The 19,891-nt window shown below is 51.3% G+C and overlaps 2 protein-coding genes and 1 long non-coding RNA gene across 3 annotated transcripts; 1 reads left to right on the forward strand and 2 right to left on the reverse strand.

Moving 5' to 3' along the window:
* Window positions 1-2,157: 2,157 nt before the first annotated feature.
* C2CD4D (C2 calcium dependent domain containing 4D) lies at window positions 2,158-4,080 on the reverse strand. Its single transcript, XM_064477767.1, has 2 exons — window positions 3,997-4,080; window positions 2,158-3,401 (listed from the first exon to the last, which is right to left on the reverse strand). Exon 2 carries the CDS (start codon window positions 3,323-3,325, stop codon window positions 2,264-2,266), a length of 1,062 nt encoding a protein of 353 aa, XP_064333837.1. The 5' UTR covers window positions 3,326-3,401; window positions 3,997-4,080; the 3' UTR covers window positions 2,158-2,263.
* A 90-nt stretch (window positions 4,081-4,170) lies between these two features.
* Window positions 4,171-15,962, forward strand: LOC116148145 (uncharacterized). The gene is made up of 3 exons (XR_004131660.2): window positions 4,171-5,164; window positions 13,818-13,919; window positions 15,753-15,962. It is a non-coding gene; the product is annotated as an uncharacterized LOC116148145 (long non-coding RNA).
* On the reverse strand, window positions 9,852-17,561 carry THEM5 (thioesterase superfamily member 5). The gene is made up of 6 exons (XM_010996801.3): window positions 17,292-17,561; window positions 16,147-16,348; window positions 14,497-14,635; window positions 10,882-10,992; window positions 10,443-10,567; window positions 9,852-10,152 (listed from the first exon to the last, which is right to left on the reverse strand). The coding sequence occupies exons 1-6, from the start codon at window positions 17,412-17,414 to the stop codon at window positions 10,109-10,111; spliced, it is 744 nt and encodes a 247-aa protein (XP_010995103.1). The 5' UTR covers window positions 17,415-17,561; the 3' UTR covers window positions 9,852-10,108.
* Window positions 17,562-19,891: the final 2,330 nt, after the last annotated feature.

Consider the following 19,891-nt stretch of genomic DNA (forward strand, 5'->3'; position numbering starts at 1 on the left):
CACCTGACTCCCTATGCCCTTGTCTTGCTTTATTTTCTTCTGTGACATATTACCAAGTAACACTTCTACATGTTACTTACTCATTTTGCCACTTGTCTGGTCTCTGTGTCTGTTTCGATCGCTCTGGTGTCCAGAGCCCAGCGCCTCCTGGAGCTCCCTAAGTATTTGTTGAAGGAATGCATGAATGAAGGGTGTTGGGCTGCACCCTGCAGGCCTGGCTTCAGGACCAAAGAAAGATCCCAGGGTCAGCAACAAAGACATCAGTGGTTTAATGAGCAGGGGGATCTCACATGTCTGAAGCAAGGTCCTGGGGCGACTCCCTGCCACGTGGGGCGGAGAGCAGGCAGGACACAGTGGCAGGCTTTGCAACTAGGGGCAGGGGGGTTAGCAGTTTCAGGGGGAGTTGACGTCAGGTTGGCTCATTGTTTACCAGGGAAACCAGCAGAGGGGCACACCTCTCACCACCCTTTTGGTAAGAATAATCACTGGCTGAAATCTGGGGCAAGTACATAGGAAGGTCAGTCATGTGAGTAGGATACGGGTCGAACAGACACTGGTCGAGTAGGGGATGTACAGAGAGCAAGAGAACAGCCACCATGAGTGGCCTGACCACACAAAGGGTAAATTACCACTGCTTTTCTTTCCAGCTACTTTCAAATGGGCATCAAATCCAGTTGCTCACCAAAGGTTGTTAGGGGAGACTTGGGGCTGAAGTAGGACAGTACAAGGGACAGAGCTGGACCTACAGGTGGGCTTCACAGGCTGAGAAGATTGGAGAGCTATCCCCCTAGGGAAAGAGATGACCTGGCTGGGAGGTGGCAGCTGGTACTTAGGGACATTACACTGCGGTGAGTAAGAGCCTAAACTCCAGGGCCAGGCTCTCTGGGCTTGAATCCTAGTTATACTCTTCACTGAATGAATAAAACCCAAGGTCACGTTGGATAACAATATTAACAATAGTACTTAACCCTCATGGGAATGGCTGAAACGCTGTTGAAAGTTTCTTGCGTGGTGATCTCTGCATAGCTGGTAGTACTTACTATTATTTGGTCAATGCTACCACCTGGTGGACATCTGGAGCAAGATTTTCCTGGCCTGGGCCTGGGCCTGGGGCTACGGTCAGGGGGTGGGAAAAGGAACTGAGGAGTGTTCTGAATGGAGGTGTGTGTTATGCTCGCATTGTTCATGCTGAGGTTCACCTGCATCCAGCAGGCTTGGCCCTGGTTAGGGGCACTGGGCAAAATGAGAAGAAGCCCACGAGGAAAGATTGGCCCGGTGCGTCCCTTCCTCCTTCCCTCTTGCCCTTCCTTCTTTCCTCCTCCAAGCCTGGCCTGAGCCAAGAGGAAGCAGCTCCAGCGAAGGTGGGGTGAGAGAAAAGAAGGTCACTGCTGACGTCAGGGACATTCAGGTAAGAGGGAAATACAACGTGACCTACATTTCTCTATCTTCCACACTACCCCCTACTCACTCGGGTAGACTTCTGGGCAACCGTGAGAACAGCTCTCATACTCTCTCTTCTTCCCCCAAGACCTCAACCCCTGGGACATAATATCTTGGTCTTTTGGTACCCAAGTGCGTCTCTGGCTCTTGCTCTAGCTTTATTCCCCAGGGTGGCACAGGTGTGGAAGGGAAGAGAGAGAGGACACCTAGAAGCATTGTGCGCTAGTCTGACATCCCCTGCCTCACTCAAGGCAAAGAAATTTCATCCCTCTTCAGCACAGATGTGAGTGTGAGTAGGACTGTAGATGGGTGGGGGAGTGCTGATTTCCCATGTGCGGCCCCAAGGAACCCCCAGGGGAAGTGGCTTCTGTTGGTTTCAATCATAGAGCTTTTTCTGGAGTGACTCAGTGATTGGAGGGCCCCCTGAAGGGGTAGGGGCCTTGTTGAACAGGAAACCTAGGACCTACCCAGCCCAGATCTACTGAACTAGTGTCAGTGTCTCTTGGGGATGGAGCCCAGGATTCTTTCTGCATGTGTAAATGAGCTCATCTAGGATTTCTGATGTCTGCTTATTCTGATGTTCATTCAAGTTTGAGAACCACTGCTTAAGGTCCTCTCCAGTTCGGACCACCTGAACGAGCTTCCTCCACCCCTCCTGTGACCAGGGCATAGGGAAGAGGATGGGCTGCAGATCTGAACAAGGAGAGAGATCCTGCTAGAGAGAGACATTTTATTAGCAAAAATAAATACATGCCGGGCAGATGGAAAGAATGAGGACTGCAGAGCGGGTGGGGACCTCCTGAGGAAGAGACAGTCTCTCAGTCTACAGGCTGAGATGGGCAGGCGCCAGGGAGGCCCCGGGACCTAGCCCACCGCCTAAGGGGGGCAGCAGGGCTATAAGAGGCGTCTCACACTCCCCCAGCAGCACGTCCCTGCGGAACCCTGCGCCCCTATCCAGCACCTTGGCCTTCAGACTTCGGGCGGCCAGGTCTGGCGGGCCGAGCCCATCGAAGAAGAAGTCCTCATTGAAGATGGGGTTGGCGCTGCATTTGACCACGCGGCTCCGCTGGGCCTGCGGCCGGGCGCGCGGCCGCAGCCTCAGCACCACGCAGCAGCCGCCGCCGCCGCTCCCGGGGCCAGCCCGCGACAGGGGCAGGCCCTCGGCGCTCACCAGGCGCAGCCGCAGCCTCCCGGGCCCGGCCTGGTACTCGGCGGAGAGCCGTAGCTGCCCGCCCCGGGGCCGGAGGCGCAGCACGCTCTCCTTGGTCGGCCGCAGCTGGCAGCACAAGAAGTCGAGGTGGAAGAGCGGCGGCGCGGGCGGCCCGGCGCGGCGCGGCGCGGGCGGGCTGGCGTCTGCCGAGCTCGCCTCCTGCGGGCACGGCGAGCGCGGCCTGGGCGGCCGGGGCCGGTCGGGGCCTGGCCGCGGCGAGCCGAAGGGCGACGAATCGGGCGACGAGGCCGTATCACTGTCGGGGGCCCAGCAGAGGCGAAGGTCCGGGGCGGAGACGTGCAGCCGGGACTGGGCCGGGGGCAGCCCGCCGGAGCGGGCGGCCGGCGGCCGGTGGAACAGGGACTCGCGCCGCCGCGTGTGCGGGCTCTCGGGCAGGAAGGCCCAGCCTTCGCGGCCCGCCAGGTGCGGCAACGAACAGGCCGAGGGGAGGCCGCGCCTGCCCGCGTCGCGCCCGCCGAGGGGCTCGGCGTCGCCTGGGTCCGGGAGCCGAGGCGGGATGAAGAACTGCGGGATGCAATCGGGGGTGAGGACGTTGGGGCAGGTGCGCGCGAGCGAGCCCGGGGTGCGGCGCTTAAGAAACAGGCTGGAGGGCGCCCACCGGGCGTCGGGCTCCGCGGCCCCTAGCCTATAGCCAGCTTTCTCCAAGAGCCACATGCGGTGGGCTGGGAGTGCTGAAAGTCCGATTTCCACGAAGCCGAGAGGGGCCAAATCCAGCGTCTTGGGTTAAGGCCTGGGCGAGGAGAGAAGAGCCTGCGGTGGGTGATGCTGCAAACGTACACCGGGTGGTCCGCCAACCCCTCCTCCGTTGGCCCACGGGGCTCACGGGCCTCGTGTTTGAGCAGGAAAAACAAAGGGCGGCAAAGTCAGGGTGCCCGGGAAGAAATAGAGGGAGCCCAGGGCTAGACAGTCACATTTTCAGATCAGGCCTCCAGCATCCGACTACACAGACCCTCCCATTGGTACTAAAGATGTCTACCCACGTCAGAGTTAGAAGGTCTAACACACCTACTAGAGCCCTAGGCTATTAAGAGAATAGAGTAACACCGCGGTATTAAAAGGTCTGTAGTCACAAACACCCACCCAGATCCGGAACCCAGCTTATATATACACATGTTCCCCCTGAAGAGACACCGCGGCCCTCGGCGGGCTCAACGCTTTCTTCGCTGCCCATTCCGAAGACTCTTAAGACACGGGCTCTTCTACAAAGTCTGATATGGCGCCCCTCGGGGCTCCTCCCCCGCCCCCCCTCCCACCCTCGCCGCGGGCTGCCCTTCCCTGCGCCGCAAGTTTGTCCAGGCTGAGCCATCCTTCGGCCCTGGCCCCACCTGCCTCCTATTGCTCCTCCCTCGCCTTTTCGAGTCGTTCCAGGCCAGAAGCAGACTCGCTGCACAGTTGGCTGCTTCCTTGCGAGCACCCAGGCCGGTTCAAGAAGACGCACCTCTCGGGGGCGCAGAATCCCACCCCTCGTCTGCCCTGACCGTCCTGCTCCGTGCCTCCCGGTCCTACCTCATCCCGAGTCTGCAGCGCGGCCCGGCTGTTGGGCCGCCCCTCCCACTCTCCACTCCTTTTCTCCCTAGGAAACCACTGAGCACAAAGGCAGCATTGATTCTCCGCCACCCCCTGAGCTGACTCCGGGAGGCCCCGCCGCCGCGCGCTTACCGCACCGCCTCGCCGCAACCCAGGGAGCGCGATGTTCCGATTTTCTGCCTGGGAGTCGGAGCCCACAGCAACAGTCGGGCGCCCAGAGAGCAGGCCTCACCTGTGGGCCGCCTCTGGGTCCTGGCCTCTGGCCAGGAAGCGTTCAGAGCCCGGAGGGGAACAGCTTCCTCTCCAGCTTACTACCCCAGTCCAGTCCTTCTGGGAGGAGCTGGCAGGGGCCTCCGTTGCCTACGTACCACTTTTCCTGGATAAACACAGCTCTGTCTCTGTGGCCATCAGCCCGGCCTTCTTAACTCCTTCCTTCAGGTTTCTAGCGGCAAGCCAGCGCTGTGCCCTGGGGCCTTCTCTGGGAGTTGGGGAGGGCGGCAAGGAAGAGGGAGGCGGCCGTTAGTGGGCAGTGGCCTCCATCCCTCTGTGCTACTCTGGCTCCACCTCAGCCCTCCTGGGTGAAGCCCACAGCCATGGCCACACAGACGGTATCTTCTGCAAAGCCGTCTTTGCTGGAATCCTGCCTTGGCCCTGGTTGCACCCTTCTGGAACCATCCCAATTGCTTCCAGACAGAATGCCTTGCAGTGACTAGTTCTCTGAATTACACGGGACCAAGGAAAAGTGACCAGGCTCAAGATTTCTGGACATAGAGACACTGAGGGCAGAGCTTTTTCCATCAGGGAGTCGAGGTCAGGCTGGTCTGTGGCCCCATCCCCCCATCCTTGTCAGAAGTGGGTTAAACTGTACACATGGAGGGTGTCTCCCTCTTCCTTCTCCTGATTGAAGGCAGATCCTCAGAAGCACAGGCCACCACTTACAAGATGAGACCATCAACTGTACTCCAGGTACGTTCACTATCCTTCATTCCCTCCTTAGGATATTTGCATAAACAAGTTCCTCTCTTAGGACTCCCCCACCCTCCTTCATTCTTCCCATCTGGAGGCCTCCACCGACACCCTCCCAATGAAATTAGAGGCTTCTGTTGTCTACTTTCACAGTACCCCGTTCTTTTCCTTAATGGCACTGTTCATAGTAGTTGTTTTTTTTTTTTCTAGAGTTTATTTACGTAATTATTTAATGTCTTCCTCCGTTATTGGATGGTAAGCATCACAAAGACAGTGCTTAGAACAAGGCAGGTGCTTTTCAGGATTTGTTGAGTGAATGAATGATATTAAGCAGAACTGTATCTGAATCAGTTCATTTATCCCTTCACGGTGCTGGGTCCTGGGGATACACAGAAGGGGAAGCAGCCTGAGGGGAGAGACATGCAGTAACAAAGGCAGCAGCAAGACAAGTTGTGAAATTCGGGGAACAAACCAGGGGATTATTTTAACATCTGATGCTTGAGGGTTTTGAGGGGGCAAATGTTTCTTTTATGGAGATTTTTGGTGACATCCAGACCCTCCGATCCTGTGGCTTGTGACTCTGCTCAGCCCTGGTGTCATTTCTAGGGAGGGTGGTGTGTATGGAGTGCTGCAGCCACGCAGTCACAGCTGTGGCACCTGTCAGCTGGGTTGGAGGGCTGAGCTCTGCGACTTACTAGCTGTGTCACCTCTGATGTGCAACTTAATCTCTCTGGGCTTCACCTTTCCTATCTGGAAAATGGAGAGAAAATACCTAACTCTCAGAGTTGACATGAAGATTACATAAGACAACACACGGGCATCAGTTAGGCTGACTTCTGCTGAAAGTACACAAAAACAGAAACCTCAACTCAATCTAACCTGACAATAAGGACATTTCTGGCTTCTCTGATAAGAAGTCCAGAGGGAGGGTAGGATTCAGGGGAGTCTGATTCTGTGGCTTCATTCATTCTTTCATTCATTCATCTGTCCATGGTTATTGACTACCTACTGTGTGCCAGGCACTGTATACTGAACTCTGGGGATACAGCAGTGAGAAAACAGAGAAATCTCCTGGGAAGATGGACTTTATACTTTAGTGGGGGAGAAAGACAAGAGATAAGAATAAATTAGTAAAAAGTACAGTTTATTAGTTTATTAGATGGGAATCATCAGGGGAGAAAATTAAAGTCAGGGAGGATCATAGAGGGTGTCAGGAGAGCATACAATTTTATCTTCTTCCTAACCAAAAATATTTTAATATAGGAATCAACGTGTGAACATTGAGGTGGTAAAATTAAGGTTACAAACATGAGATAAATATCTAATAATATACTTCTGATTTAATGGAAAACAATGGTTGTGACAGTCATGTTTAACACCTTGGTTAAGTAAAGAGACAAATGGGCAGGGGTGTCACAGAAGTATGCAAACATTTAACAGTTCAAATAATCCTTGGCCCTTCTGAGAAAATGCAGATGGCAAATATGTGGCAAGTATTTCTGTAAATGGTGGTTTCAGTCCATTAGTGATCATTCTGTTCATGCATTTAAAGGAACTGCGAGTGCTTCTGAGCACTGAAAACTAGATTCAAAGTAAGTCTTTGCCTCAACTCCAGTACGACTGTTTTGACTTTCTTCTTTCTCTTGACTGCACAGGAAGGATAGAGTACCTTTCCCTTCTTCTCTTGGGAGTGTTTAAATTAAGATTAGGCCCTTCTTGAGCATGAATAAAAGACAAGAGGTTTTTGGTATACAATGATTAGACTCTGGGTTTAATTGGTTATCAAAGGCAACTGTAAAAGCACAAAAGGAGACAGGATTTTTACATGAGCATATGGGGGAGGGCATAGTTGGTTTCCTTAAGATTTCTGACTATGGCCTCTAGCGTGTCTCCAGCTTTTGGAGGGCACTGGATCAAGGACTTTTAAATCCATGTCAACCAATCCTTTGCCCATTATTCAAGATTGATGGTTTAGGAAGTGCGTGGTCTCGTTGCTAGAAGGAGAACATGGTCCACCCGCCTCTCCACCACTGCTGAATTTGTGTCCAGCTCTCCGACCCTGTTCCGGGCCACAGAAGGTGCATTCTCTCTGATGCCCGGAACCCCCAGCCCCAGTCCCGGATCCTGGAATCTTAGCTTAGGTCTGAACTTGAGTTCTTCACTTGTCAGTATGAGGGACACAGACTCATCCTGCCTGCCTCTGCCCATGCTCCTTTCAAACTGAGGCAGTGGCTACTAGCTACTTATCAAACCCATGTCCATTTTTTCTACAACATAGAGTTAGACCATGTTCTCCAGCCAAACTCTCTTGTAATTCGGTGGGGTCTCGTGACTGAGGAAACACTTTGAGGTTTGCTCCCCAAACCTCCCTTGTGATTCTCTTTTCTCATCAACACCGAGGATGACTTTGGAAATCACATGTTAAAGATGACAGAGCTTTCGTCAAGCCAGGTTCCTAAATGACTCCTAGACACCCAAAACTAGACTTTATATGAGTGAAAAGTTCATTCTACTTAAGATGAGGATTAGGCTATGAAGATGCAAAGGTTTATCTTTGGCATCACCATACTTAATAATGAGGTCCTTTATGATATGTCCCTTGGGGCTCTCATTCTTTGGTAAAACTTCTCTAATCCTTGACCTCTTCCTGGACGTCCCCTCTACCTACTGGCCTGGCTGGAATGCTGCCTATCTCTGTGCAAGCTGCTTGGTTTTCCACCCACTCCTCCACAGGCCCGGAGGAGGTACAAGCTTCTGGGTGGTCATTGCCTCCGCCAGTCCATTGTTCTCCCTCACATCAGACTTTTCCTCCTTGTAAGCGGGTACCAGCCATGGTGCTCTTTCATCCTTTACCGCTGTTCTTACCTGTCTCATCCGCCGTTGCCCTTAGGTCTTGCCAGCTGACTCACACCTTTCTTTCACTTCAGGTTGGTGCCACTTCAGATGTCTGGTTTTCACCAGCAGCTGGGCCTTCCACATACCTTGGCCCACATATACTTGGTCAATTTGTTTTCCTGATCCCCAATATGGCTTATCCAAATCATTGCCCTTCCTTCAGACCTCTTTCCCCACTGGTGGCTTTGCCTCCAATTTCACTGAGGAAGTCGAGGTGCTCTGGCATGCATCCCCTCAACCTCCCATCCTGCTCTGCACCCCTCCACTCCTTCCTTTTGGTCTCAGACTCACGTTGATGCTCTCCTGTGACTCCTGTCTCCACTTGTGCTCTTGATCCACCTCTAAGACCAGATAGCTGTTCTGCTGGATGACATCTCTCTCCATCCTAGACTTTCAGCCTCTCTCCACTGGCTCCTTCCAAAGCAATTTATAAATATACACAAATCTTTCCTTAAATAACACAACATAACAACAACAAAATTCCTAGAAAGAATCACCTAGGTTCATTTTGTCATTCTCATTTATTTTTTCATGCACCAGAAACTGGATTTTGCTCCGATATTTTGACAAAGGAGACCACCACCTTCTTTACTGCCAAATCCAAAAGCCTCTTTTTAGTTCCCATCTGCCTTGCCTTCTCTGTAGCATTTGATACTGCTGAATTCCCCCTCTTAAGGATGGTCCTTATCTTGTTCTTGGCCTCCTCAGTGGGTCACTGATTCTCTGCCCCAGCTTTAAGGCTTAGTGTGATCAAAGGTTCTGCCTTTGACCCCTCTCTCTGTCCTTCCTTTCTTTCCCCTCCCGTCATTCTCATGCCTCCCACCTCCTCTTCACTTTCATCCTGCATAATCCATTCCCAGGGGTTCCATGTCAGTTTTTATATTGATGACTTACAAACTGAGTCAGTGTCTCATCAATCCTGAGTTTCACGTTATAATATGTAGGTTCCTGCTGGTGCTCACCACCTGGGGGAAGTTCCACGGGCGCTTCAATCTCAGTGCATGTGAAACTGAGCTCATTCTACTCCCCAACCTTCCAGCTCTGCCACCTGGAACCAGCAAGCTGGAAACGTGGAGTCATCCTCAGGAGTTCCCCTTCACAGATCCACTTTTCACAATTAATGGCAAAGTCCTATACTCTTCCATTTGTGACAGTTTCCACATTTCTCACCTTCATGGCTTTGAACCATGTCACATTCTTACTGTCACTAGTTTGGGGCCCTGCAGCGGTCTCCCAACCAGTGCTGCCACCTTCAATCTTGCTGACCTCTTACTGCCACCAGCATCATCTTTCTGAAAAACAAAACTTTTATGTCACTGCCCTAGCCCAAACCCTTTCAAGGCTCCCTGTTGCCTACAAGACAAAGTCCAGGCTCCACTGCAGGGTTTATGAAGACCCCCGTGGCCTGCACCTGCTGCCACCCTCTTCTCCTCCCCTCAGCTCCTGCCCTGCTCAACACCTTGCTGTTCTCCACAGTCTCTGTGCTCTTTCGCCCTTCTGTGCCTTTGCTCAGACCAGTCCCTCCTCTTGGAATACCCTCCTCTCACGCGTCTGCCTGGTGGACACTATTTAACTTTTGAGATTCAGTTCAAGCACAGCTTCCTCTTGAAAGCCTTTTCTGATCGCTTTCACAGAGTAGAGTTGACCTCTCCTCCCTCTGTCTGCGCTGCACCTACAATCAGAGCCATGCTGGTGTGTGAGGAGCTCATGGGCTGCCCTGCCCCCGGCCCACAGCTGTGTATCTCGAGGCCAGGGGCCCTGTCTTTCATCGCTGGGTGCTTGGCGCCTCACCCAGTGCCAAGTACCGGGCAGGTCTCAGGACATCTCTTCTTTTGTTGCTGAAGGGGAAGGTGGGTATGTGGGAGGATTTTGATTTCCAACTACAGAAGAGTCTTGGACTGAGAATGGGGCTGCAGACTTTATTTACACAGAAAAAAGTGCCCTCTTCCTCATGTCACCAGGTACTTCCAGGGCACCGCTTCCTGCCCTGCGGGGGGCCCCAGGCGGCAGGGCAGTCAGTGGTGTGCTCTCCTGCAGCCACAGTCGCTCTTATTGGGGTGACTCTTCTTCCAGCTGCATCTGGAGGAAAACACCTGCAAGAGAAGAGTGAGCCAGAGCAGGTGGTGGGCACTTGATGGGGTGCTCAGAGCATTTGCACCCCGTTACTTAGGACCTGGGTCCTGTCCTTGTGGTGCAGTTTGGGCCACTCATACATAGAAAAAAAATCCTAGTTGGGTTCCCCTTCACTTTGTCTGTGTCTGCAGCAGGTGACCAACCCCACTCTAAAAAGCTGGGCCCCAGCTTGGGACTGGATCCCTAGCGTTTGTTCTGGGCTTGGTGGTGGCAGGATGGGGCCTGGGGCTGAGGCTGAGGACCTCTTTACCTGAGGCTTTGGCATAAACTGTCTGCTGGTCTCTGCTCTGGATGATGCAGGACAGGTACATCTTCTGGTCCTCAATCTTTTCCACATTGATGTTCAGCACAGCCAGAGAGCCCACTGGGACAAAGCTGGGAGAGGAAGCGGCTTAGCCCCTCACATGAACCCCTGGCCCCCATCCCTCCACTGCTCTGCCCCATCCTTCTCTTCACACCCCCCCACCCCCCGCCTCAGGGACTCAAGTGGCTCCGGGCTTCGGGCTCACCTGCCAGCTACCAGAGTCAGGCAGCAGAACTTTTCTGGCCAAGGACCAGAGGCCTGTGTGGCAGCGAGCTGGGGAAGGAGAGTGACAGACAGGGCTTCTGTGCCCCAACACAGGATGGCTGCCCCCTCAGTGGTGAAAAGGGCTATGACTTTGGCCAACACCCCAAGGATCCACACTTACTTTTTGTACTTGATACTGAAGTTTAATGTGAACAGCCCCTCTCCGGCCAGGTAAGCAGTTTTAGAAAACGCCTCATCCGTCATGGTTGCCAGGGACCCTCCGTGGGCAAACCTGGGGGTGGGGGCAGGGAACAAGGCCAAGGCTGGAATCACCCCACCTATCTTTCCCTAGGAAAGGCAAGGACACAGATCTGGATCCTGCCTGATCAAACCAGTCAAAATCAGCTGAGTTTTCTTCCACGTTGCTACAGCATGTGTTAGCAATCACTGATATAATTATTTTATTTCACCAGGAAAAATTTGTTTTTCTGATAGTTAATGGAAAACCTTTTCTTTGATTCATCACCTAATTGCTGGTAGCAATCACTGTAATTTGGAGAGGTGCATCCTACAAGGAATGGAAAAGCCCCTGAACTTGCTGGCTTTAGTCTCGAAGTCATGGCCTTGGGCCACACTCTCACCTCACCAGTCACTATGTTGAGGCCAGTGTTGAGCCCACATTTTCAAGATGAGTAAAATGTGAAAGTTAACTTAGGACCATAAAGTGCTGACAGGATGGAAGCGTGAGCAGTGCTGCCCGTGGAAAGCCGAGAGCCGGCTTCAGCAGCATACTGCAAACCTTTGCTTTCTATAAGGTGTGTAAAATTCTCATTCTTATCTGTGTAAGCTGACCTTCATGCCAAAGCTCCCTTGCTGGTTAAGTTGGGGAAAATAGGAAGGCATCCAACTTTCGAATGCAGATGACATGAAACAGAGTTGAGTTTTTGATTTTCAAAAGCACGATCCTGCTTCTCCATGGACCAGGCCAGCTGTGCCTGCTGTACCACCGTGGGTTACTCAGCTGCTCCTGCCGCCAGGGGGCTTCCCGCACCCTTGCTTCCCCCTCCCTTGGGTGGAAAGAGCTGGGGACCTTGCAACCTGCACCTACCTGGTTTTACTCCGTGCTCCACCATCACTACCTATTTGATCTTGAGCAAGTTGCTAAACCTTTCTGAGCCCTAGTTTTCCCACTGTGAATTATGAATAAAGATAATTTCTATCTCATCAAATCAAATGAGGTAATGTTTACAAAACTTCAGGTATGCTTCTAGTCACTTCCCTTCCCTCATTGCTTGAAAAAGAGGGAGTTGCTGCCAAAGATCCCTAAACCTGCTCGCCCTCATCCTCACTGGCCAGGCAAGGGACCCTCTGGCAAGTGTGTAGTTGCTGCAGTGTAGCTCTTGGTCAGCCACGAACCTACCCCTCCTAGGGGTTGAGTGAGTACTTTTGAGATGATAGAAAATACATATATTGGTCTCTGCCCCTGATTCCTGGCACAGAGCTCCTGAAACCCTTATAATTTCCTGGGAGTGTCTTTTGTTCTAATGACTCTGGGTGGCTCCTGGTTGAGGGCTGGTCACCAGAAAGGCCAAGCCATAATTAGAAGCTTGGAATTTTCAGTCCTCCCTCTACCCACCCCATTCTCTTGAGAAGGGTGAATGGCTGAAAATGGAGTTAATGATTGATCATACCTATGTGATGAAGCCTCCATAAAAATCCCAGAAGTATTGGGTTCAGAGAGCTTCCAGGTTGGTGAACACATCCACGCTGGGAGGGTGATGCACCCCAACTCCACAAGGATGGAAACTCCTGCACTTGGGACCCTCTCAGACCTCACCCTGTGGGTCTCTTCCATCTGGATGTTCATCCTTTATCCTATCTTTAATGAACCGGTAAATGTAAGTAAGTGTTTCCCTGAGTTCTGTGAGCTGTTCTAATAAATTAATCCAACCAGAGGAGAGGGTTGTGGGAACCACCAGTTGCAGCCGAATCTGCCAGAAGTTGTGGGTAACCTGGGACCTACTGCTTGCACTTGGCATCTGAAGAAGGGTCAGGGCAGCCTTGTGGGATTGAGCCCTTAATTTGTGGGATCTGACACTATCTCCAGGTAGATAGTGTTAGAATCGAGTTAAATTTTAGGACACCCAGCTGGTGTAAAGAGAATTGCTTGTTGTGGGGAAAAACCCTCTCACATTTGGCGATCAGAAGTGTCAGAAGGGAAGTATTCTGTGTGAGAGCAAAGAAGACACAAAGGAAAGAAAGATGGCAGGGAAGACCTGGGTTTTTCTTTGCACAGGAGACAGACCGAACTGGGTTTTTCTAATTCAGCACTTGTCTCTTCTCTGGACTTTCTCCATCCACTGGTCTCAGTGTTGGATGGTCTTCCTCTACCTTTCCTGCCCCACCTCCTTGAGCCATTAAATAAAAATCAGCCACACTCCACCCCTGTGTGCCCCTGCCTTCTTATGGGTTTTCCTTCTTTGAAGGGGGTGATCCATGGCCTGGGTAGGACTCTGACCTAGTCCCCCAGTATCTGCGTGCACCAGTGTGGAAATCAGAGTCCCCATGGAAGATGCCTTTGGGGCGGCCAAGTTGACCAAGGGCTGCAGTCTGAAATCTATGGCCTGCAGAGGCGCTGACATCTAATTAAGCTCTTTGAATTCTGTTTAACTGCAACTGAGTCTCTCTCAGGCTTTGGGACCCTAAAGCTGCTCCTTCCCCCTCCTCTCTCCGCTCCCTTGCAGGAACTCTGACACCAACAATAGCCTTCAGTGACTGTCTCAAGCAGGAACATAGATAAACAAGTTTATACTGTACAGCACAGGGAACTATATTCGATATCTTGTAGTAGCTTATGGTGAAAAAGAACATGAAAACGAATATATGTATACTCATATATGACTGAAGCATTGTGCTGGCCACCAGAAATTGACACAACGTTGTACGCTGACTATACTTCAGTGAAAAATAAAAAAAAGCAGGAACAGGGATAGAGAAAGCAGACGGCCTTGGACTTGGTGACCCAGTGTCCTGAGGCAAGAGGCGTAGGGCCAGCCTAATTTCCATTGTGGATGTATTTATGTCCAGTGTGAGTTCTTTCCTGGGGTCTGTTCTCAGTTTGAAGGCAGCAGAATACAGTGGAGGAAGCAATGGACTTGGAGTCCCAACTCCTGGATTGGAATCCTGGACCTGACCTTGAATCAAGCCTGTGTTACCTTGGTAAGATGCCTTACCTCTGTGTGCCTCAGACTGCTCCTAGGTCAAACATGAGGTTTAGATAGATGGTGTCTGATAGCTATGTTGTGCTTTACAGTTTATGAGCCCATACACACAGGCCCATAATATCATATCTCTCAGCCACTCTGGAAGCTAGATACTATTGCCCCAAGTTTTAGATAAGGAGACTGAAGGCCAGAGGTACAAATGGCCTACATGGGGTGTCTAGGCCCACAGTGGCAGAACATCACTGGAAGCCTGGCTCCTAATTCCAGATCTTGTCCTCTTCCAAGTCTACCACATCCTTCTCAAAGTGGCTTCCAAGACTCCGTCTTACTGGAAAATTCTCAGACCTGAGTAAGGAGGCGCTCCTTATGTGCACAATGGGGACTGGACCAGATGACCTAGGATGTCCTTCCAGACCTGATACCATGAGACTAAAGCCCAGTGTCCCCCATTCCCCACCCAGCTCCTTGGAGGGAGGTACAGACTCCAGGGGCTGGTTATGCCTGAGTGACCAGCTGAGCCAAGCGCAGGAAGCAATCAGAGATGTCCACCCTGGCTCTGCCTGTGGCCTTACCCTGGGATCCCCTCCAGATAGGGGCCTGGTTGGAAAAGACAGACGGACTTCTTCTCCCTCGGATGGAAAAAGATGACATACTCATAGCCTTGTCCTTCCACTTCAGTGCACCTGGTGATGATGCGCCAGTCATTTTTGTCTGGGGAGAGATGGGCAGTGTCACAGCAGAAGAGAGTGCCTAAGGATGTGGGTTGAGCCTGCCTCAGGTATAGATGAGGAGAGAACCAGAACAAACAGGCTGTGCCCCCAGGGAGCCTTTAAGAGAACAGCAGAGGCACCGCCCTGTCTTCAGGGAACCCTGTCTGAGAGGGGCACAGAACAGTCCTCAGGGAGCCCTGGTTCTGAAGTGGAAGAAAATTTTCCTCAGGGAGCCCTTCATGTGGAAGGAGAAAAACTCAGTAAGTTTCTTTCTTGGGGGTAGAGACAGGATCAGAAGCTGTCAGGACTTTAAGACACCTTAACCATTGAAAATTAAGATTTAAGACATGTAATTCATATATAATTCAAAACAACAACAGTACTAAACAGGAAAATAAATTCAGAAGAGCCCACTAAGGTTCTTATTTTTCACCCAGGGACCTACAAGAACTATATCCTTTTTGGGTAGAAACCAATTTCTTTAAAAATTTTTCGTACACCTGTTTTTGTATTTTTGTTTGTTTGTTTTGTTGCTGTTCTGTTAACCCACAGCAGTCTGACTACTGTAGCACTCACTTGTGCTCGGGCAGGAGGAACACATACATGAATGAGAGACAAGCACGCACACGCACACGCACAGGCACACGCAGAGAGATGGAAGTAGAAAGCGCCATCACTCTGACCTGGTGGAGAGCCGCCTGGGCCCGGCAGGTCAGGGTCAGTACGCCAGCGCCTGCAGTGGGCGATGGGGGCGTGTCCTGAGGCCTTTTGTGGGTGGGGAGGACTTGGGAGAAGGCTTCGACAGGAAGGGAAGAAGACCCTGCGAGAAGGAAGACGCGCAGGGAGCTGAGCTGGTGGCTCTCCAGCAGGTGCTCTCTGGGCTGGGAGCAGAGGCAGCTGCTAGGGTGTGCTCCGTTCAGAGGGGAGGAGGAGAGCCAGGGACCTGATGGGACACTTTCCTCCTCCACCTGCCTGGGCCTGCAGCATGAGGGGTGGAGGTAGCAGAAGGAACTTCTGCCTGAGAATTGGCACCATTTTCTAGGCTTAGTCTTGCTAGCTCTGCACTCACATAAAGATAACAAGTTGCAGAATAGAGAGTAACATTTGTTTTGTTGGAGGTTTTGCAGGACCATCATGACCTGACCCACAGGGACAGCGGCAAGAGCAGAGAGTTCCTACAGCAAGAAATTTGCAACAACCAACCACACCCCCTCCCCTTTTCTTGTATAAAAAGAGCCTGTATTCTGACTTGAGGAGGATGGTTCTCCAAGACATTAGTCTGCCATCCTCTCTGTCTGCCAGCTTTCCAAATAAAGTCGCTATTCCTTGCCCCAACACCTTGTCTCCTGACTTACTGGCCTGTTGTGCGGGGAGCAGAACCAGTTTGGACTTGGTAACACATGTAGATTTCCTTCTGGAGAGTCCTTGAACACAGAGAAAGGGGCTGGCTGAACTGACCCGGGTGGGCTGGGTTGCATGTGTGCCAATTGGCCCTCTCTGGCCAGGCCTTACCTGAGGTAACCTCTAATCCCAATGGGAGCTTGAACCCCTGGATGTGGTGTCTGTTGGACTTGAAGGAGGGCACTTTGACCCAGTCATCAGTCTTGGTCTTCTCCAGAAATTCGTGGTACAGGCTTAGCATGTCTGGACACCAGCTAGCATTGGGAAGGGCATAATCCTTCAGATCTGCCTTTGGCCGACAGAATCTTGAGACCTGGGCAGGAAAAATCAGGGAGACTAGACAGCTTCCTGGGAGGGGGGCTGCTGCTTGGGCTGTGGGACCTCTAGGTAGTATGCTCCTGGGTTCTTGGGCTCCTTAATCCCTTCTGCCAGTGTAGACTTGAAGGAAATGGCCCCCGGGGACTCCTGTGGGTGACCAGGCAAGGGGATGCTAACATGCAAAGGAAGGGAAGGAAAAAGATTGGGACCGACAAGTAGAGGCATGCTGCTCTGTGGTGGTGTATTATAATTGTCTTGTTTTAAAACTTGTGAGCTGTTTTTTAAGGCTGAGAATAGCTAGTATTAATTAGCCCCACTATACAGATGGGGAAACTGAGGAAATATGGCTAAGGTTGTCAAGCTTGTGAGTGTGAGAGCTGGTGATCAGACTAGAGCTCATTCTGAGACACTATCCACCCTAGGGGGTGCGACCACAGGTGAGGACCGTTGTTACCATCCCATCACCTCAGAGGCTACTCCAGCTCTGTCTGCAGCTGAGGGCCTGCCCGGGAAAGGGTGGCTCCTTTGAAACATGTTTTAGGCACCCATGGTGATGTGGTAACATCTGCGGGATGAGGCAGAGTCCTCTATGGCGCCAGATGCTCAAGCACCAATCACAACCACAGGCAGTAAGACAACTGCTTGCTGGGACCATCCACAGGGTCCTCCCCCTGGGGCCAACACAACTCAGCTGCAATAGTCTGAGTCCCATAGGAGGAGAGTGTTTAGTGGCCACACAAGATCCAGATAAGGATGACAGTATCCTGGCAGTCTTAGTTCGGGGCTACTTGGTTTCCTTTGCCAAATCAAATAGCTCCAGACAAACTGCGCACCTGCCCTGGTCACAGCCTGGGAAGAGGAGGTTTGGGGTGCTGCTTATACCCTTAGCCCCCAGGAGAAGGGCTCAGCCCATCTCGCTGAGCTAGGAACTCACTCACCCGTAAGTCTGTGGAGGATCCGAACGCTGAGGCAGGGTTGATTCTGGGCAGGAGGAGGGGGGCACGAAGAAGGGCTCTGTGGCGCCCAAGTCCTGCTGCCACCTGGAAGCCTCGCCTGATCATGGCTGAGCACTGGAATCAGAGTCCGCAGGGCTGCTGATTGAATCCCGAGGAAGCAGCAAGGTGAGTGAGCGCTTTTTAATTGCACCTTGGGGCTGTCGGTGTAGCCACCTCTCGTTCTAGTCTCCTCTCTCTCCCAAGGCTTTTATTAGCGAGTTTCCAATGATTAGGCAAGGCTGGGGTAGTTTTATTCAACACCCACAGATGCTTAGGGCCTTTAGCTGGTGCCAAGCCCCACCCAGCACTTGGGGAGGGCCTTACAGTGCTTGGGCATGAATGCACAGCAGGACTGGCCTAAGTTCAGAAAGAAATATTTGCCAAAGGAGCAAAAGAAGCACATAATTAAACAGTATAGAGTACACATGAAGCTTTGCAGAGCTGCCCTAGATTTTTTTTCTGGGGAAAATCCAACAAAATTCCCAGAAAGGTAAGAGAGATCTGATTCTTGATTGAAGGGTGTTGGTGGAGTGTCTGTGCATGTTGGTGGAGCTTTTGTGGCATGTGCTTTGCAGCAAGACTCTGAAAACTCTGGTGTGATCCTGGGACTCAGAAAACCAACTCACAGCCTTCGGACATTCCCTTCTTCTATTTCACACACAGGGCAGCACAGTGAAGCCTCCACTTACTGGTCTCTGGTGAGAATGGGGTTGGAGGGGAAGGAAGGCCTTGGGAGGCGAGGCCAGAAAATCATTCAGGGAGGAAGCAGCTTAGCAAGGGCACTCTGTGCTGTGGCAACCCCAGGGAGGGGATGATACCAGCAGACAGTGCTGGGAGGGAGGTGGGGAGCGGGACAGTGGAGGCTTTGTCTGTGATGAGCCTGGAGAGGAGACAGTTCTGAGTGTGGGAGTGGTGAGTAGCGCTCAGCCTGTGTCTGCAAGGCTGTGGACTTTTGTTTGGTGGCATTGTTTCTTTTCTTTTCTTTTTTTATTGAAGTATAGACAGTTACAATGTGTCAATTTCTGGTATACAGCATAATGCCCTAGTCATACATATACAAATGTACATTTGTTTTCATATTCTTTTTCATTAGAGATTATTACAAGGTATTGAATGTAGTCCCCTGTGCTACGTGGTATTACTTCTTGATTGAATTAAAACTGCCCATTTTCAACTAAAAGTCCCAGTTTTTAATTCATTAGAATAAAGCATGAAAAAAAAAAAAAAAGAATAAAGCATGTTCTAGGCGGGGAGGGTATAGCCCAGTGGTAGGGTGTGTGCTCAGCATGCACGAGGTCCTGGGTTCAATCCCCAGCACCTCCACTGAAAATAAATAAATAAGTAAATAAATAAGCCTAACTACCTCCCCCACCAAAAAAGAAAAGAAAAAGAACAAAGCATGTTCTAAAGGTCAGAACTATGCAAAGGTGGAATTAGAGCTAAGATGATGATATTTTGGCAGATTCTGAAAGATCAGGCTGGTTTAATTTGGAAGTTTAAAGGTTTTGTCTCACCTTCTGTATTTGGTGGCCCTAGAAGACTAGAATATAAATATTTTCCTTACCTCCTGTGAAGGTTTGAATGAAACTTCTTCAAGGACTAGGGGGACCCAGTGTTTTGGTTGATTCAGTCTCTATGTCTAACCATAACTATCCGAATTAATTGTCAACATTTAACAACAGGGAGTTTCATATAAAACAGAAGTCCAAGGATCTCCAGGTAAGTGGGAAGACCTGGCAGCAGGGCATCTTCATTCCTATGCAGGAGCAGTGGGCTGGAGCTGATGCTCTGTGCCCTCTAGCTTGCCCCAGGCCTCCCCTGGTACTGGGCATTCCTTCCTTCATTCCTTCTGCCAGCCTCGATGTGTGATGCTTGGTTTGGGAAATGGAATTAGAGGAGGAGACAGGAGAGAAAAGAGGAATCTTACAAAGGGCAGATGAACTGAAGAGCAGGCTGAGGAAAGGGGAGCAGGGAGAAGGCTGGGAGTTGATCTCAGGAAGGTTACCCCAGGAGGAGGCAGGGGCTATGCTCCCAAGAAGAGTCAGTAGCTGAACCTGGGAAAGGAAATTCTTGTTTCCTCGCCTGAGTTCATTCCCTGGTTCCTGACACAGAGCTCCCAAATCCCTGGGAGTTTCTTGGGTGCTAGGAGTACTTCTGTTCTAATGAGGTGACTCTGGGTGGGCTGTGGACAGCCTCAGGATGGGGGCTAGTCGCCAGAAAGACCAAGCCATGATTAGAAGCTTGGAATTCTCAGTCTTGCCTCCCATCCTTCAGGAAGTGGGCAGGGATTGGAGACTGAGTTAATGATCCATCATCCTATGTGATGAAACCGCCATAAAAATCCCAGAAGTACAAGGTTTGGAGAGCTTCCTGGCTGGCACACCCTAATTCCACGGGGAAAGAAACTCTTGCACTCTGGATCCCCCTAGACCTTGCCCTGTGGATCTCTTCTTCTGGCTGTTCATCTGTATCCTTTATCCTTTCCTTCATTTTATAGTAAGCTGGGAAACGTGAGTGACAGTGAGTGTTTCTCTGAGTTTGGT

This window comes from Camelus dromedarius, chromosome 23 (assembly GCF_036321535.1).
Source record: "Camelus dromedarius isolate mCamDro1 chromosome 23, mCamDro1.pat, whole genome shotgun sequence".
Classification (NCBI taxonomy): Eukaryota; Metazoa; Chordata; class Mammalia; order Artiodactyla; family Camelidae; genus Camelus; species Camelus dromedarius.